Source organism: Spodoptera frugiperda, chromosome 28 (genome assembly GCF_023101765.2).
Source record: "Spodoptera frugiperda isolate SF20-4 chromosome 28, AGI-APGP_CSIRO_Sfru_2.0, whole genome shotgun sequence".
Taxonomy (NCBI): Eukaryota; Metazoa; Arthropoda; class Insecta; order Lepidoptera; family Noctuidae; genus Spodoptera; species Spodoptera frugiperda.
This window is the reverse complement of record NC_064239.1, coordinates 5,918,610-5,935,137: the sequence shown is the minus strand read 5'-3', so window position 1 is coordinate 5,935,137 and position 16,528 is coordinate 5,918,610. Positions and strand designations below refer to the sequence as shown.

At 33.6% G+C, this 16,528-nt stretch overlaps 4 protein-coding genes across 4 annotated transcripts; 2 read left to right on the top strand and 2 right to left on the bottom strand.

The window, feature by feature from the left end:
• Positions 1-752: 752 nt before the first annotated feature.
• Positions 753-3,916, top strand: LOC118265619 (loricrin-like). The gene is made up of 4 exons (XM_035578617.2): positions 753-905; positions 1,671-1,941; positions 2,135-2,227; positions 3,614-3,916. The coding sequence occupies exons 1-4, from the start codon at positions 900-902 to the stop codon at positions 3,859-3,861; spliced, it is 618 nt and encodes a 205-aa protein (XP_035434510.2). The 5' UTR covers positions 753-899; the 3' UTR covers positions 3,862-3,916.
• A 271-nt stretch (positions 3,917-4,187) lies between these two features.
• LOC118265457 (uncharacterized) lies at positions 4,188-6,656 on the bottom strand. The gene is made up of 4 exons (XM_035578340.2): positions 6,420-6,656; positions 6,053-6,261; positions 4,724-5,948; positions 4,188-4,539 (listed from the first exon to the last, which is right to left on the bottom strand). Exons 1-4 carry the CDS (start codon positions 6,491-6,493, stop codon positions 4,365-4,367), a joined length of 1,683 nt encoding a protein of 560 aa, XP_035434233.2. The 5' UTR covers positions 6,494-6,656; the 3' UTR covers positions 4,188-4,364.
• Positions 6,657-6,860: 204 nt separating this feature from the next.
• On the top strand, positions 6,861-12,256 carry LOC118265296 (menin). The gene is made up of 5 exons (XM_035578106.2): positions 6,861-7,554; positions 7,640-7,865; positions 8,023-8,329; positions 8,610-8,759; positions 8,953-12,256. The coding sequence occupies exons 1-5, from the start codon at positions 7,000-7,002 to the stop codon at positions 9,437-9,439; spliced, it is 1,725 nt and encodes a 574-aa protein (XP_035433999.1). The 5' UTR covers positions 6,861-6,999; the 3' UTR covers positions 9,440-12,256.
• A 3,242-nt stretch (positions 12,257-15,498) lies between these two features.
• On the bottom strand, positions 15,499-16,202 carry LOC118265321 (uncharacterized protein KIAA1143 homolog). Its single transcript, XM_035578136.2, has one exon. The coding sequence runs from the start codon at positions 15,988-15,990 to the stop codon at positions 15,571-15,573; it is 420 nt and encodes a 139-aa protein (XP_035434029.2). The 5' UTR covers positions 15,991-16,202; the 3' UTR covers positions 15,499-15,570.
• Between the last annotated feature and the right edge of the window lie 326 nt (positions 16,203-16,528).

Here is a 16,528-nt window from a genome sequence, read left to right as displayed (position 1 = left end):
TAGATAATGTTAAATGTACCATTTTACTGATCATTAGTATGGTACAAGTGGTTATGTAATAGGAGATGATTTGTGACTCGCATAATTGGTGTTGCCATTAACTGGGCACAATTTTAGACTCCGAAAAAAATATCCACTGAATTATCCATATAAGCAATCACTTAATAATTAAATTACCCCGATATCGAACTATAAATCCCTGACAATAAAGCAATTTTAAATAATTTCTGATTAAGTATTTTCTTTGAACTTCGAACCTACTATTTGTTATGCAGCAGCCAGTCACACAGTCACTGCGCCATCTAACCGTGCAATTACCACTCATCGGTATCACATAGGTTAGGTAGAAAGTTTTTTAGCCCAAGTATACATTCTTCCATATTTAAAAGATCTTTACTCGATTAACCTGTGCATTAATTTAATACAATTTCTTAGAAAATAGACCTAATAAACATATAGGTCACACTTTGATGAAGCAGGGTATCAATGTTGAGCGGGTAAATGGAACTTTTTATACAAATCTGAATCTGAATGTACTTACTTAGGTACCCTGAGCTACTCCAATATTATACAAGGTATATTAAAGTACCGATCTCGAAGAAAATTCTTAGTCTATACTAAGTACTACCTACAATAAAATGCAATAATGTAACAAATACTTATATTTTTGTAATCTTGAGTAAAGCTTGACAGGGTAGAGATTGAAGTAATCTCAAGTCCGGCATCACGCAGGGACAATGGGTTGCGTCACAGACGGCCGCAGCCGCAGAGCAGCTTCCGTTCGCTTCTTCACGGCTCTCGACGGCCGCGAGCGGAGCACCCGAGTGGGAGATGCTAACATCACATATATAATGCGATAACAACGACCCCTCAGCAAGCAGTTTGTTCTCAGCTTCGCCATGAAGGTAATACCTCATTTTAGCATAAATCATTTGCTCTAACTACTTACAATCAAAAGAGAACCCTTAGAAAACCCTTGATTGGTTTTGTACCTACATACAGGGCTAAATTGTTTTCCCTATTTTTATAAAATAATGTTTATTAATTCAACGTTTCTATAAATATTTTCACTTTATACATTACAATTTGGTCACAAAATCATTTATCATTTATTATCACAACAAAATTGAAGGAGGGTAGAACAAAATATTTTCCATGATCATTCCGTAGTTCCTGTATTTTCTATTTCTATCAGTGTCAAATATACCTATTATTTAATTCCAGCTTTTATTAAACTGCATTTTTTAAATTTATTTCATTAATTAATGATTTATACATTAATCATATCTATTGTAAAGAAAACGATATCAGGCTTACCTAACAAACATTTACGCCTGAAAACGACCCACACAAAATACGTAATGCAGTTTTGAATATTCACATCTAAGCAAATAAAGATGGCCGAGTTGATTATGCTATAAATTATATTTCTACACAATATAATCTTTCCTCCTTTCATTCTATGCGTCATGACCTCTTGCAGCACTTTCAATTTCTCAAAATCTTATCAATTAATTTTTTAACATTTCATTTTTTTATATAATTTTATCTGTTTTTATAAAGTTTTATATTATTGTCTTATACTTTATGCATAATTTTACTACTTTACCTATTTATTTATGCATTTCTTTTATGTAACTTTTAGTAATTTCTCTTTATGTTTGTTTCAGGTGTTTGTCTGTCTGTTAGCATTGGCAGTGGTCGCAAAGGCCGGCTACATCAGTAGCGGAGGCTGGTCAGGCGGCGGCGGTGGCGGTGGCGGCGGCTGGTCTGGCGGCGGCGGCGGTGGCTACGGCGGCGGCTACGGTGGTGGCGGCGGCGGCGGTGGCTGGAAACTCGGAGGCGGTGGTGGCGGCTGGTCCAGCGGAGGAGGCGGTGGTGGCTGGTCCGGCGGCGGTGGTGGTGGCGGCTGGTCCGGCGGCGGCAGCGGCGGCGGCGGCCGTAAGTTACATTTTTATAGATCTATTTTATGATAAGGGCTTACCTAACTGACTTTGAGAAGTGCTTACCAGTCTAAGTTATGGTAGGTGTAGTTTTACATACCTACCGAGTAGTTTTAGAGAAGTTAGGATGATATTATTTAGTAGGATTAAAAATAAATATAAGGATTAACGACTTCATCTTTGGTTAACAGAAGTTAAGATCATCAAGATCATAAGCTCCGGCGGCGGCGGCGGTCACGGAGGTGGTGGTGGCGGTTTCGGCGGCGGCTACGGAGGCGGATACGGTAAGATACTTACTTATTTCCTTTTATTTATTATCATATAAGATTAGATAAACCAAAGACCATACATATCAACATCCTAATTAAAATCTACAAAAAAGTTTCGTAAGTGTATCTATACTACATTAGACCGTAGGTAGGTACAACTTTGCGAATAGGTATGATCTTAGATGATTTACTGACCTCGTAGCGATGAAGTCACGATATGTCGATGAACTTAACGCGGCATACCACTGTATGCATACATGTTTATATTACATTTACATAATGTATACATACATGCTTTTGTGTTAGATCGTAACGATCACAACTAGTTATCTTCCCCTTAACTAGACCTTATGAAACTGTTTTCAGTCGCTTCATAGAGTGCAAACAAATACAAAGGCGTTCGAATAATATGAACATAACAAAACTGATAAGAAAATAAAAAAGTAGTATTATTAAAATTAATAAACAATGTGTTGGACAGTCTATTTATCGAGGAAGACTAAAAACATTACGCTACGATCGATAGAAGCAGAGCAAAGGGTGAAATCGCCCGATCATCGAAAAAAAATCTAAAATTAAAGAATCGTAACAATTTGGTTTATCCACCACTGGCAACTGGGATTTTTTATTCCCATTTGCATCTGGTAGCAATGGTGGCGGGGCGACTAGAAATGAGAAACCTACCTAATACGGTGTCCACCTATGATCACCTATCTATAGTGTACCATCTAAGTAGGTACATTCTATTACAAGTACTTACAAAAGTAAAGAAGTTTTAAAACTTGCAAATAATACACAGGTACTTAACCACAGATGACTTAACTAGACATTTCATCAAATCCTAAAATCCGATTTATAGGTGTAGCTGATACCTATAGATACATCCTATTCATGTTTATGGTACTTACCTACAGTAGTGTAGTAGGTAGTCTACCTAATATGTATTTCCACCGCTTAGTAGGTAGTTGGAGGTCGAGACATCACCTATAGGTGGGGTCATCCATTCGCTCAGCGGGCATCATTACGAATTTCGCAACCGCTGCATTTAGCCTGGACATAAGATGTTCCGTTGTCTGTTCTATAGTAACTTATTTACGCAATCTTGAATTACTATTATTTTAATAAAAGTTACCGTCCGAGTATTTGACCGCAAGTCAAGGCTATTTTAAGGAGGCATTGACTTGAGTACGATATTGCAACACTAATATAATTATCTTGCCATCTTTTATATTTACTTGCCATCCTTGTCGAGCATCTATTTCATGGACGAAACTAATTATATAATATTTGAAATAGTGGGTATTTAGGTCTTAGGTAAACCTATTTAGTACTTTTGGATTAATAGAAACTCTGAGTGTTTTTCGGTTCTGATTACAATTATATATTTTTTGTTGTGATCAGGCGGTGGTAGCAGCGGCTGGTCCAGCGGCGGCGGCGGCGGTGGCTGGAAGTCTGGCGGTGGTGGCTGGTCCAGCGGCGGCAGTGGTGGCGGCTGGAAACTCGGCGGTGGCAGCAGCGGCTGGTCCAGCGGCGGTGGAGGCGGCGGCGGTGGCTGGAAACTCGGCGGCGGCAGCAGCGGCTGGTCTAGCGGCGGTGGAGGCGGCGGCTGGAAGTCCGGCGGCGGCGGTGGCGGCGGCGGCTGGTGGTGATTCCGTCCCCAATAATTTATAGCGAAATTTCCGACAATACAGTGATACCTCCGAACATGTTGTTTTGATCTTTCTTAATATTCCCTCTGCAACCTTAAAAAATATTGTAATAATATTTCCAATGCCACGGGACCCCAGCCTGGCCCCCTCTGTGCCTCAACCCACAATTAAGAAATAATATTTTTTTACTTTACTGATTCAAGGCATAACTAGTCAGTGGTTCAACTACCATAAAACTGGGAACTTTAAGAATATGACCCAGTTGGAAAGTTCAATGATAATAGTGTTATTATGTGTATAGTTCAAGGAAACAAAACAAATACAAATAGTTATAAAAATATATAATTATACTTTTAAAATAACAAGGCACAAACAGAGTAGGTATCCTTAAGAAATAATGAATACTTAACTTACATTTTGAAATACATTTCAAATACATCTAACTTATAGATTCACATTGGACAATAAAATAAGATTGCTAAATTTAAAAAACAAAAACATGTTCATAATTTTTTTGAAGATTTTTTCTTTTTATTAGTTTGTTTTTTCATTCTGTTAGGATTAAAATTTTCTTTCTCTGAAGAGTCAGTACTAGTGGGTGTGAGCCCTCGTGGACCACGCCTGGACCTAGTGCTATGTTCCTGAATGTTTTCAATTTCACTCAGGATTCCATAATCCCTGAAAATTATTGTTTCATCAGTTTTAGCATATAAATTTCTTAGTAACCTAGTAGCTTTTATAAAGACCATCAGAATACTGTAATGTGAAAATAGTAAAAATATATTTTCCAACTTCATGGACTAAGTAAATACCAAACATTTAAAAAAAACTTTAATAGATATTTAGTTAGAATGTAACTTACGTTTCATCACAAGATCTATGGACATCAACTTTAACTGGCAATGGACCACTTCTCTCTAATTCCATATCACTATCAGATTCTGCAATTACTAAGCACTTATAATCATGACTTGGTCTATCATTATCATTTTCATTATGGCCACCTTCCTCTCCAAATAAATCTTCACTTTGTGCATCTGATTTTTGTGCAACATCTTCAAACTTATCATTTATGTCATTCAAATTTGCTACTGCAGAATCATCACCATTGATGGTTTCAGAAATATCAGTTTGAACTAAAACTGAATTTGTTGGTTTCGGCTTAGATCCATTGTCAGTACTATTGAGGATCTTTATTGTAGTTGTGAAATCAGCATTATCAATGGTTATTTTTACATCTTCTGTTTGTGCTGTTGCATTTCTATCAGCATTACAAAGTGTACATGTTTCTGTGATATAACTTTTTTTATAGAAAGGTACATTTTGGGTTCTTCTGGTTTGTTTCCCTTCAGACCCGACAGCAATCTCTTTATTAACAGGGATAAAAGTTTGAGGTTCACTACAATCTAAGTGTACTACTGAGGTAGATTCATTTTGTTCATATTTATTGGCTTCAAGCACAGCAAGCCATGCATTTCTATCTTTGTCAATAGCTGTTTCCTGTGAATCATCTATTACAATGGGATCATTCTCCATAAATATACCACTTTCATCATTATCATTATCTGTATTTGTTCCATGTTTGTTCAAAGCTGCTCTAGGTGGTTGTTCTTTTTTAATTTTCTTAGGACTGATAATATCTTGATCTATTACAGATTTCCTTTTTGAGCTTATAAAAGATTTGTTGCTTACAGTAGTTTTATAATGAGTTCTCTTTCTGTTTGTTTTAGAATCTGTCAAATTTTTATCAATTTTATTTTGTGTCTTATATTGGTTACTGGAATGTTTTACACTATGATCCAATTGTGTGTTGACATTTAAATCTCTAAATGGTTTCCTCACAAAATCATTATCGTTTTTATTGAGCCACTGCTGGACATATTTGAAAGAATTTTCCATTGTGTTATCTTCGTCTAATTGTGATATTGCTTCCCCAGGTAAAAATGAAGGCAACCTGTTTTCTTTATTTTTACTCAAATTAAATGAGCTTTTTCTTTTGTTCTCATATTTGACTGGAGCTTGAATGCATTCCGGGAACAATTCTTTTTCAATTCTCAATCGCTCTGATAATCTTTTACGTGTGAATGCTAAAAATAAAACATAATTTAAATAGAAATTGGCACTCTGTTATTTATTTATTAGCAATTTGTTAATAGTATAATGAATTGCTAATAAAGTCACAAAATCTTACCATCGGTATTAAACAATTTCTGACATTCTCTTAAAAGTGTTGATGCATTCTTCACTCGCTGTGTCAATACATCATCAAGCCTGGGCTGCGGAGAGGAAGCCTGAGGTGGTGTTAAGCAAATGCTACAGCAGTCTAAGACATCAACAACACAATCATCACATGCTGTATGTCCACAGGAATATCTCAATCGCTGACCATCTGTCTTGACACTAAAGGACCAAAGAAAAAAATTATTTTTACAAGTGAAATGTTCTGTTTATTTTCAAAAAGGGTGACAAATTGAATTAGCCATGACTGTCTTCATTGCTATGCTTCCTTGAGAATACTTAAAACAACTAATTAAATTAAGATTAAATTTGTAACTGACCAGACACTACATTGATTGTTTTTGACTATATTCTCAACATGTTCAATAGTTTTATCTATATTAATATTATTCATGACAGTTGATTCATAGTCTATAACAATAACTGTATTAAATATGATTCAATACATATCTTATGCAAACTCATAAAGTAAATAATAATTTCAAGCAATCCAAAATACAATATCTTTTACTTCATGCATGATGGATTGATGATGGACTTTAATTACGTCAAACGTGTCAACATCCACAACAACATAATCCATAGACTATAGTCATTTGCTGTGTTTACTGCACACGCTGCGTACGTAATATTAAACTAATAAAAATAGGCATTGTACATTACTTAGTAAAGCTTTCTATGCATCATCCTGCATAATTGGTTTTACAAATACAAGATACAAAACAAATAATAATTGATGGTCTAAAAGCCTAAGTTTCAAAGAAAGCAATTAAAAAGTATATATATACAAATAAATACACATCAAATGAAAAATAATACTTACAAGCCGGCAAAACCTAAAGGTTTACAATATTATTTATTGCTCTTTTGTGAAATATGTAAATCATTGCATTCAGAATAATGGCTTTGCAAGAATACAAGCATTATTTCCCAATAGATAGCATACAAAAAGTGTGTGATCTGTTTGAAGAACAACTACGCAGTGAAAAAGAGGCAGATTTGGCTTTGTTTTCTATTATTGTCGGCGCGGTTGAAAATAATTTAACCAATGTAAAAAACAGCGACAAGGAAGTTAATTTGGCGGCAAACAAAGTTGGGAAAATGAAATTTCCGTCTGTTGAATATGAAGAAGTAAAATCACTACACGAACGGTTTGTGACACTAATGCGAGGAGGCGTCGATGTGAAACTGCTAAATGGAACCTATACTACAAGGGACCTGGTCAAACGAGTTGCCGATGTGGTTTGGAATTCTTTGACTCGCAGTTACTATAAAGACCGAGCACATTTGCAGTCCATTTACAGTTTTTTAACAGGAAATAAACTAGACTGCTTTGGTGTAGCATTTGCTGTAACTGCAGGATGTCAAGTTCTCGGCAAACAGGACGTGCATTTAGCCTTGTCTGAGGATCATGCTTGGGTTGTATTTGGGAAAGATGGCACGGAAACAGCTGAGGTTTGTATTACAGAAATATTTTATCTGACACCTAATCCTATATGCAGAAGATGAGAATAATACATAATAAGAATTACATGTGTAGGTAACTTGGCATGGCAAAGGCAATGAAGACAAACGTGGAAGATCGGTGGGAGATGGTGTATCTGCTCGATCATGGTTGTATGTGGCTGGTAAACCAGTGATATGTACCAGAGTAATGGAACTCGCTGCTCTTGTCTCTTCAATCAACCCTACATTAACACAAACTACTGATGTCCATGAAATTGCTCAAATGCAGCATAGACTTCTGTGGTTATTATATGACAATGGTAAAATTATAAATTGCTATCATAAAGTATTTTTTTTTTAGTTAAATATTGCTACTGGCAGGAAAATAAGTTGCAAAATTTTAATCTAATACTGCATGTCTTTGAACAAATGCTTTTGAAAATATTCAGGGAATTAAAAAGGATATTATAATTACAGGTCACTTAGATGCTTATCCAATGGCTTTGGGCAATCTTGGAGATTTAGATGAATACATGAGAATAGCAAATTGTTCTGCAGAGTCTGATGAATTGCCTTTACATAATGAACTGGAAAATTTGCGCCCAGATGGTACACCTAGACCAGACCCAGCTGCTCTTTATGCACAAGCTATTCGATCATCAAGAACAAACTATGATGATCGCCATGTATATCCATACACTTTCCAAGGAGGGCATTACCATCGCAATAAAATGTACAAAGAAGCTTTTCATGCATGGGCCTGTGCTGGTGATGTTATTCGACAGTGAGTTTTATATTATTTATGTTTAAGTATTAGTATTGAATATCCATTTATTTTTAAACAACATGTAACAGTAATAACCAAACAGGAAAAATTTATTACAATACCTATTACCCATAAATAGTAATATAAGTATTGAAAACATTTAATTTATTATCACTACCATTTGTTGGTAATAAAAAAATTATGACACATCGTAATTCTTGTGCACTTTTAGTTTTATTACAAACATATAATTAAATATTTTTTGTACACTACTAAAGAAATACATCTTTATTTACAGCTACAATTACTCTCGTGATGATGAAGAGATATACAAGGAGTTTTCTGAAATAGCAAATGAATTAATTCCTCAATTAATGAAAGCTGAGAGTTCTGGACATTCTGCCAGATCCATACTGAAAGACCCAGAGTGCTTTGCTTCTTTGCTTAGGTTGGTAGAATTACTTATTTATTTAAACACTTGGGATACCAACAGCTGTACAGAATTTGATTAAGAAGAATGTGATATAAAGCCAATTTTAGGTTTTTTCGATTAGTTATAGAAAGTAGAAAAGTTACAAACACTAAGTTCTTTTTACCTGCAACTGATAAAATTAGTACATTTATTGTATATATTGTTTTAGATTTTATGATGGTATCTGCAAATGGGAAGAAGGTAGTCAAACGCCAATTCTTCATATTGGTTGGGCAAAACCTTTGGTGAGCACAATATCAAAATTTGATGCAGAAGTAAGAGCCCAAGTTCACATTATATGCAAAACTGATACTGATGAACATTCAGAGTCGACAAAAGGCACAGAAAATGCTGAAAAAGATAAAGGAGATAATGATAAATGGAATAACAATGCGGACAATGCGGAGATGTCTGTGCGTGAACAGCTAACAGCCGCTGTAAACAGTCGGCCCCGAGTTACACTGTACAGCCATAAGATGGCTGCACTGAGACCTTTGCTTTTAGCTGAACGTCTAAATACTCATGCATTGCAATTACAGTTAACAGCACAAAGTCAACTACAACGGCCACATGCGCCGACTAAGAAGAGAGATGTGGATGACGCTAACGCCTCTCTACCCACGGCACGCGCCAAGCGAGCTCGCCGTGAACGTTGAAGTCATTGGTAATTTTTTCGATTAGAAACCAAATACGCTTCTCTTTTAGACTGGTACCGATGTACCTAAATGAGTGATGTATACAAAGTATTTTATGTAGTTTATGTGTTTCTATTAGATTGTTAATGTTGGTATATTAATTATTATTCTGGGTGATATCATGTATTTTTAGATTCAAGTTTAAAAGTGAGCAGAACACCCAATAAATATGAATGCATTTATTAAAAATATTATAACTTTGGATGTTATTGATAACTCATCTGCAAATTCGTGAATGGAATATGGCGGTTAGATATTTTCTATAATGCCATATCTTGCCAATCTATGATGTAGGGTGCTGTTATATGGAAGTATAACAATCATAGCTTATAAAAAGCTGATTTAAATGGCGTTTTAATGAGTGTTATCAGTTGTTAAATACCTGTAGACATTAAATTTTATTAAAATGATAATATTCTTCAGAGGATATGAAAACCCCTAACGCAAGCTATCAACTTAATTCGAACCTTTGTGAGTTCATTATATATTTAAAAATATATACTATATATATGTTGATGACAACATATAATAATTATTTACATTCACTAATATCCCACCAACTAAGTTACTGTACTAGTACTTATAAACATTTTTATAATATGATTTATTGTTATACAATGACAATATAAAAATATTGCAACTAGTAAGATATAACACTGTCTCTGAGTGTAATTAATTCTTCAATAGATTAACATTGTTTAAAATCGTGTTTGATAGCACTGTTCCAGTGTGTACCTAAACATATATAAGCATAGAACTTTAATGTCTTAAAGTCACGAATGAATAGGTTGCTTATGGGCAGGCGTGCTCCATCGTCGACCACATCTTTGCTTATCACCAGAGATCGGCCGGCAAGAGCGGTCAAACCCCATTTATTAAATAGTTAAGAAATGTAGCAAACCCTAGGGGTCTCAACTGCTTTATTCTATTATTTTATTTAGATAAGTAAGAGCAAGAAAATCCCTAAAATATGTAATTTTAATACTCTTAACAGTCTCGTAAAATACTTGAACTCGATCACCGTAACAGTATACATAATTTAAAAAACCTACTTGTGCTACAATAACAAAAACGTTTCGATCTTTCTATTTAGGTATACGTTTTCGCAATGCAGTTTTCCTTCCGTAGTTGACGGTATTTATGTATGTAGATATATAAATGAATAATAAAGATTTTAACATACATAGAAAAGAATAATATGAAATGTGTTAAATAAATCATTATGGTTTTAATCTGTATTCTACGTCATAATATTAAGTAATATTTTATTAATTTAAATTAATGTTGAAACAAAAATATCTATTTATAAAATGTTAGTCATCTATATGCCTATATTTTAGCACCGAAACAAATTGATATTCGTAAGTTTGTAGTTTACGGTGTATCTCTCGAAACATTAAGGTTGTTCAATATATTCAGTATATATTTATATAATAATTATATTGTATTATAAGCAATTTATAGTACATTTGTACTGCAAAATAATACGGCATAATAAGCCTTAATATTATGCTGAAATTAATAATGATCGCCACTTGTTTGTAGGTTTCATAATTATGAGTCTTGTGAAAATGTATTGTACTTCGATTTAAAATCCTATTTTACTAAATAATTTTTGTGCACGCAGTGTCATAATAATTTATGAGTTTTCATCACATTAATGTAGGTTTTAATTTTTAAGATATACTTTTGCATTTAAATCTGTACAAGAAGACGCTAAGTTATTTTATTATATCAACTATTTTCAGTAGCTTATACATTGACAACTTTATTTTGCTTACCCACCGCATAGCTTGATAAACTATCATGAATAGTTGTTTGTGACTATATCTGTTTAGAATAAGATTGATAAAAATCTTCTAAGTACTTTATTATGTAATAATGTGTGTGTATAAGATGTATCCTAAGTAATACTATTCATTTCCAATTACATAGTATATATTTTATATACTGGACTTTCTAGATAAAATAGAAAACTCTTAAATAGTATGTATTCCAAGAAAATAATGGAGCTTGCTTAAAATGTTGTGCTGTGCATTAATTTCTGGTTTAAGTATTTTTTAAATTATAATGATAAATATTTTCGATTTATATGTTGATTTGTGGCATAATACTTAATGTACTGTTCTCCACTTTTTGAACTTAAATGGATAGTGCTAATAGAAATCTGTTTACAATAGGTAAAGTTACAGTTTCATTGAACTACAACATAAAATGTACATTAACTAATTAATTAGATGAAAGAAAATTGTCTGTGGATTTAGTAGAGATCCATAATATAGGTGTAAAATATTATTAACTTTATTGTTGGTCTGTCCCGACTACCGAACAAGAGGTGATAGGTTCGATTTCTGGTTTGGACAAAGAATGATTGTTTTCGTTTTTCGAAATTCTTAGTACTATTATTAAGATAGTGGCCTGAGTCTGGAACTGTGCCTGGCAACAGTGATAATATCTTGAAGACGTACTTGCGAACAATACGTCTCTGCTGACCTCTTCAGAGAAATACAAGCTTGATGCTTTATGTTATTCCTAATTTTAAAATAAATCCAATCAACTGCTCTTCATGTTTCACATTCGAGCATAAACTTTGTTATCTCAAATCAAATATGATTTGTTTAGGCCAAGGCAGAAACAAAAGATTTAATTCATTGTTAATATAATCATCCTCATTATGAATTCTGTTATGTTATAAATTATTTGTAACTAGGTATGCCATCATCGATTAAATCGATATGCGATTCCCATTTGAATTATAAAATAAATAAATAAACATAGCATTTCTCTTTTTATTTCCCTCCATCGTTTAAGCATTTTTTATTAACAAACATTTTTATTTACAAGCATTCTGTCTGCTATGATATGTACATAATACCTACATTATGTAAATATGCATAATTATACAGCACGCTGTATATGTATATTATGTGTATATGTTACACGTAACAAAATACCCATATCCATCAAGAAGCACTGAAGAATACAGGTTGAATAGAATCTCTACACTTCAGCTTAAAATACGTTTAAAAAAAAATTGTACCAAATACTTGGTGTTGCATAGTTCTTGATTTTAAATCATCATACAAACGTATCACAACACTACAGGGGTCACTTGCTAATTACGAAACATTTCTTCTGTAAATCTGATCGCCTAGTATCTGTATCTACCTAATTTTGATGTTCGGTTTCTGGAATTTTATGTATTGGAAAAAATCATAACTTCGTTCCATGAAAACATGAGTTTAAAAATATCCCTTCCCACATCGTTTGTTATGTTGTCTAGCTAGAAACAGTGCAATTGATATGTATACCTACCCCCTTTTTGTTACACCGTGTATAAATAGGATGATAATATATGTAAGAAAAGTTTCAAGATATCGTAATTACATGCTTTTCAGTGTAGGTAAATTCTAGCAATATTACTTTAAATTGTAACATATCCGGCGCCGAATGTAATGGGGGTTTATCAAATGTAGAACAAACACCTCAGGTTATAACTATAATTTTCGTACCTATAGTTATAAATTGAAATCAAAATATAAAATTTCGTGTGCGTTTCCTATTATAAAAAAATATTTTCTTTAGGTAGGTAGGTATAAATATCGTGTATTGTAAAGTAGGTATAATATTAGATCGTCTTGTAGATCATTTTAAAATATTAAACACATATTTTTTATTTTCTTATGGAAACAAATACTTTTGATTTGAAATATCACGTGACGTCACGTCTAGGTAAGTTTTATAAGTAGAAATAACGTATTTGCTCTTATTCCTAAGTATTGTTTATCTTATACGACAAAATAAAAAATACCTGTGTAATATTTTTTATCACCTTCTCATGGATTAAATATATTTTTACCGATTCCGTGCGGAAGTCTTTTTAGCAATCTTTAGTGCCTGGCGTCAAACAAAAATTCTGTGATGCCTCTGAGGCACCAAGCGCCAGAAAGTTTGATGATTCCCCTGGGGAATCATCCGCCATGAATTGTCACTTTTAGCTTGTTTTCGTGTTTCTACTTGCTAAAATAATCATTTGACATTGTGTATCTAACGTAGGCAGTCAGTAAATTCGTTCAGTGCGTTTAAAAGTGACGATCTGTGTGTTTTTATGGAAATGGAAGGTAAGTGACTAATTTATATTAGGGGTCGTAAACCTTTTTGCATTATTTCATGGATTTATTTATTCAAGTGTTGTAAAGAAGTGCAAGACAGAAGTCGGGGCCCCGCCGCCCCGGCCGGGGTGAAATAGTTATGCACCGCACAGTTAGTATGAAAAACTAGCGGGACAAAATTATTTTGTACCTACCAATACCAGAGCAAAGCAGCTTGTCTTGATTCTTTGGCGTTAGAAGGATCATTTAAGACATGTCCTAAATTGACTTTTGTCCGTCTAGTTTATCAAAATATTATACTGTGCGCCGGCGCAAACAATTATGAACGGCGTAGTTTTAAACAATAATCAACCGTATACGCAAGGAAATACGGTACTTCGTAGGCGAAGGGCCGGCGAACAGCGCACTCTTTGTACGTTTTTAGGCAACAATGAACCTTATGACAAAAGCATTTGATTTTTGAGAAACATTCCAGAAAGTGGTCTTGGTTTACAACCCCTGATGTCAGCTAATTTGCGAAATTACTTAAAACGAACACTGTGGGCATGATAAGGGTGACAAATAAAGACACTTTTATTTAGGGGGCTCTTTTGACGAATGTCGTTTAAGCCGAGTTTTGTATGATTTAGTTTTGTATCCTCTCGGGCACCATACGCCATACGCAATAGATTTACATGGTGCCTGTGCGGCATCATCCGCACGGAAACGGTTAATTTGCATACCCAACATCAGCCCTATTTAATGAAGATATAATAATTGTCTATGTTTTTTTATTTTAGATACACTAGTAAAAATGTTGTCGGTTATTCATGTTTCATCATCATCATCAGCCGAGAGACGTCCACTGCTGAACAAAGGCCTCCCCTTGGTCCTCCACATTCATGTTTACTTGTATAAAATAATGCGCTAGTTTCAATATTACTCTAGTCGTCCTGTAGGGGTAGATATTATGTGAACGACTGTAGCGCCCTCATTTATTTTTATGATTTACCTAATAGACAACGTGTACCCATAGCCTTATAGCTGTATCCTTCACTGGGTTGTCAAATGTTAACTGTCACTGTCAAAAATAGATGAGCTCTAGGTAATTATAAGCGTTTTGGGTTTAGTTTGTTGTTAAATTAATACCTATTACCTATCAATAGTGTAAACGTGACTACAATTAATATATAAAAAAAATACAAGATACGTGTTTTAAAGAACTGACAGCAACAATGAATAGTGACAACCAGAATAAGAAATATAGAAAAAAGTACAAATACATGAAAATGCGGATAAAAAGCTTAATTTTAGTAAGTATCCTAAAATGTCACAGTTTTAATTAGGTAGCTAAATACAATTCCTCGGTAAATTGACTAGTTCAAAAAGAATTATTCAATTCGAACCAGTACTTCCAGAGATTAAAGCATTCAAACAAACAATTAATCCCTTTAGCTTTATTTTACAGATAATGTTGCGGTTTCATTAACACAAATATTTATATTTATTTTTAGGAAAATGCTGCATTGTGTGATGAAGTAGCAAAAGTTCAAGAAAGCATATTAATTGTTAAAGACGAAAGAAGATTTTTACTTCACAAACTATTAGAATATGAAAATGACAATGAAATCTCACAAGTTTATTACAAAAATGATACTGTGGTTGCCACAAATGGCCCAAGAACTAAAATAAAGAAGAGACTAAGTTGTGATGATACAAGATAATAAATTAATTAATTCTGTAATTGATTTCATGAAGTTTTCATAAATCGAAACTCGCCATTAGTGTTTCAAGTGTTCATCGGCAGCACTGATTGCTTACCATCAGATGATCCACTTGCTCATTAATAGGCTTATTCCATAAAAAAACAAATTAAATTGTATAAAAATGTAGAACCATCAAAGAGTATTAAAAATAAAAAGTGAGGAGTTAAAAATAAATGGTATATTTTATTTATAAGTTATTTTATCCATTAGGTATCTAATACCTATTAGGTAAATGTTATGTCTCATTAACCTCATCTTCTTCTTCATCGTTAAATGACAACACAGGACGACTTTTCTTTGCTTTTGATCCTTTACTTTTTTTATCCTCTTGCTTTCTTTTAGAATTAGCTGTGTCTGCCGTTGGTTTTGCTTTAGATTTAAACAATACTCTCTGATTTAAGTCAGCTTTGGTTTCAGATTCTTCTTTTTCTATTTTCAACTTCTCTGCCTCTGCTTCCTCTGCTGTTAAGTCACCCTCTTTAAGTACTACTACTTGTGGTAGCTCACTATCATCGTCTTCAGCAAAATCTCCTTCTGCATTCATTAAATCATCAAACTTGTGATTTTTGTCATCATACCCAGCTTGTCTTTTCAAAACTTTTAGAAATTCCGGGTCTTCAGGTTTTATAAAACTGACATTCCTTTTTCTGTTCATTTTTATTATGTAGTTGAGAGTTTACCTCTTCTTATTCTTCAACTGCTTCCCGTACCGCCCGCCCCTAAGTAATGCAGCGACTGGCCGTCTGATGTTTTATTTTATATAAAATCAGAAATGTAAAAAATGAATTTCTGTTTATGAAAAAAGCAGAGAACAGGACAGTGAAGGAAGTATTAGCTACTTTTATTACTTAGACTACAGCAGCGAAATAATTATTTTACTTTGCTTTTCGAAACGGACAGGATACAAGCAAAATATTAAGTCAATGTCTTTAGATTAATTATTAAAAGTATTATAGTATTTTCATGAGAATTATGAATGCATCAATGCAATATTTCAATAATGTTATGTATGTCAACGTCAAACGTCAACGCATAGACTATATTTTTTTTTTAACTTCAACAAGTATAATTTCTACTTGGATATACGGCTTTTAAGTTTTTTGTAGAAAACTTGTTTTATTAAAAGTTTTTAATTTGAACAATACTAAACCTATCACCTATATTTACTTAATTTCTTATTAAATTTGGTATAT

What these genes read in the sequence shown, in the direction of transcription:
- LOC118265619 (XM_035578617.2), top strand. An exon ending in CGGCAGCGGCGGCGGCGGCC is followed by an intron (nt 1,942 to 2,134) that starts GTAAGTTACATT and finishes TTTGGTTAACAG; the next exon opens with AAGTTAAGATCATCAAGATC. An exon ending in CGGCTACGGAGGCGGATACG is followed by an intron (nt 2,228 to 3,613) that starts GTAAGATACTTA and finishes TGTTGTGATCAG; the next exon opens with GCGGTGGTAGCAGCGGCTGG.
- LOC118265457 (XM_035578340.2), bottom strand. Translation starts at nt 6,493, where the DNA reads ATGAATAATATTAATATAGATAAAACTATTGAACATGTTGAGAATATA. An exon ending in GAAATTGTTTAATACCGATG is followed by an intron (nt 5,949 to 6,052) that starts GTAAGATTTTGT and finishes TTTTATTTTTAG; the next exon opens with CATTCACACGTAAAAGATTA. An exon ending in CATAGATCTTGTGATGAAAC is followed by an intron (nt 4,540 to 4,723) that starts GTAAGTTACATT and finishes AATAATTTTCAG; the next exon opens with GGATTATGGAATCCTGAGTG.
- LOC118265296 (XM_035578106.2), top strand. Translation starts at nt 7,000, where the DNA reads ATGGCTTTGCAAGAATACAAGCATTATTTCCCAATAGATAGCATACAA. An exon ending in GTGGTTATTATATGACAATG is followed by an intron (nt 7,866 to 8,022) that starts GTAAAATTATAA and finishes TTATAATTACAG; the next exon opens with GTCACTTAGATGCTTATCCA. An exon ending in GCTGGTGATGTTATTCGACA is followed by an intron (nt 8,330 to 8,609) that starts GTGAGTTTTATA and finishes CTTTATTTACAG; the next exon opens with CTACAATTACTCTCGTGATG.
- LOC118265321 (XM_035578136.2), bottom strand. Translation starts at nt 15,990, where the DNA reads ATGAACAGAAAAAGGAATGTCAGTTTTATAAAACCTGAAGACCCGGAA.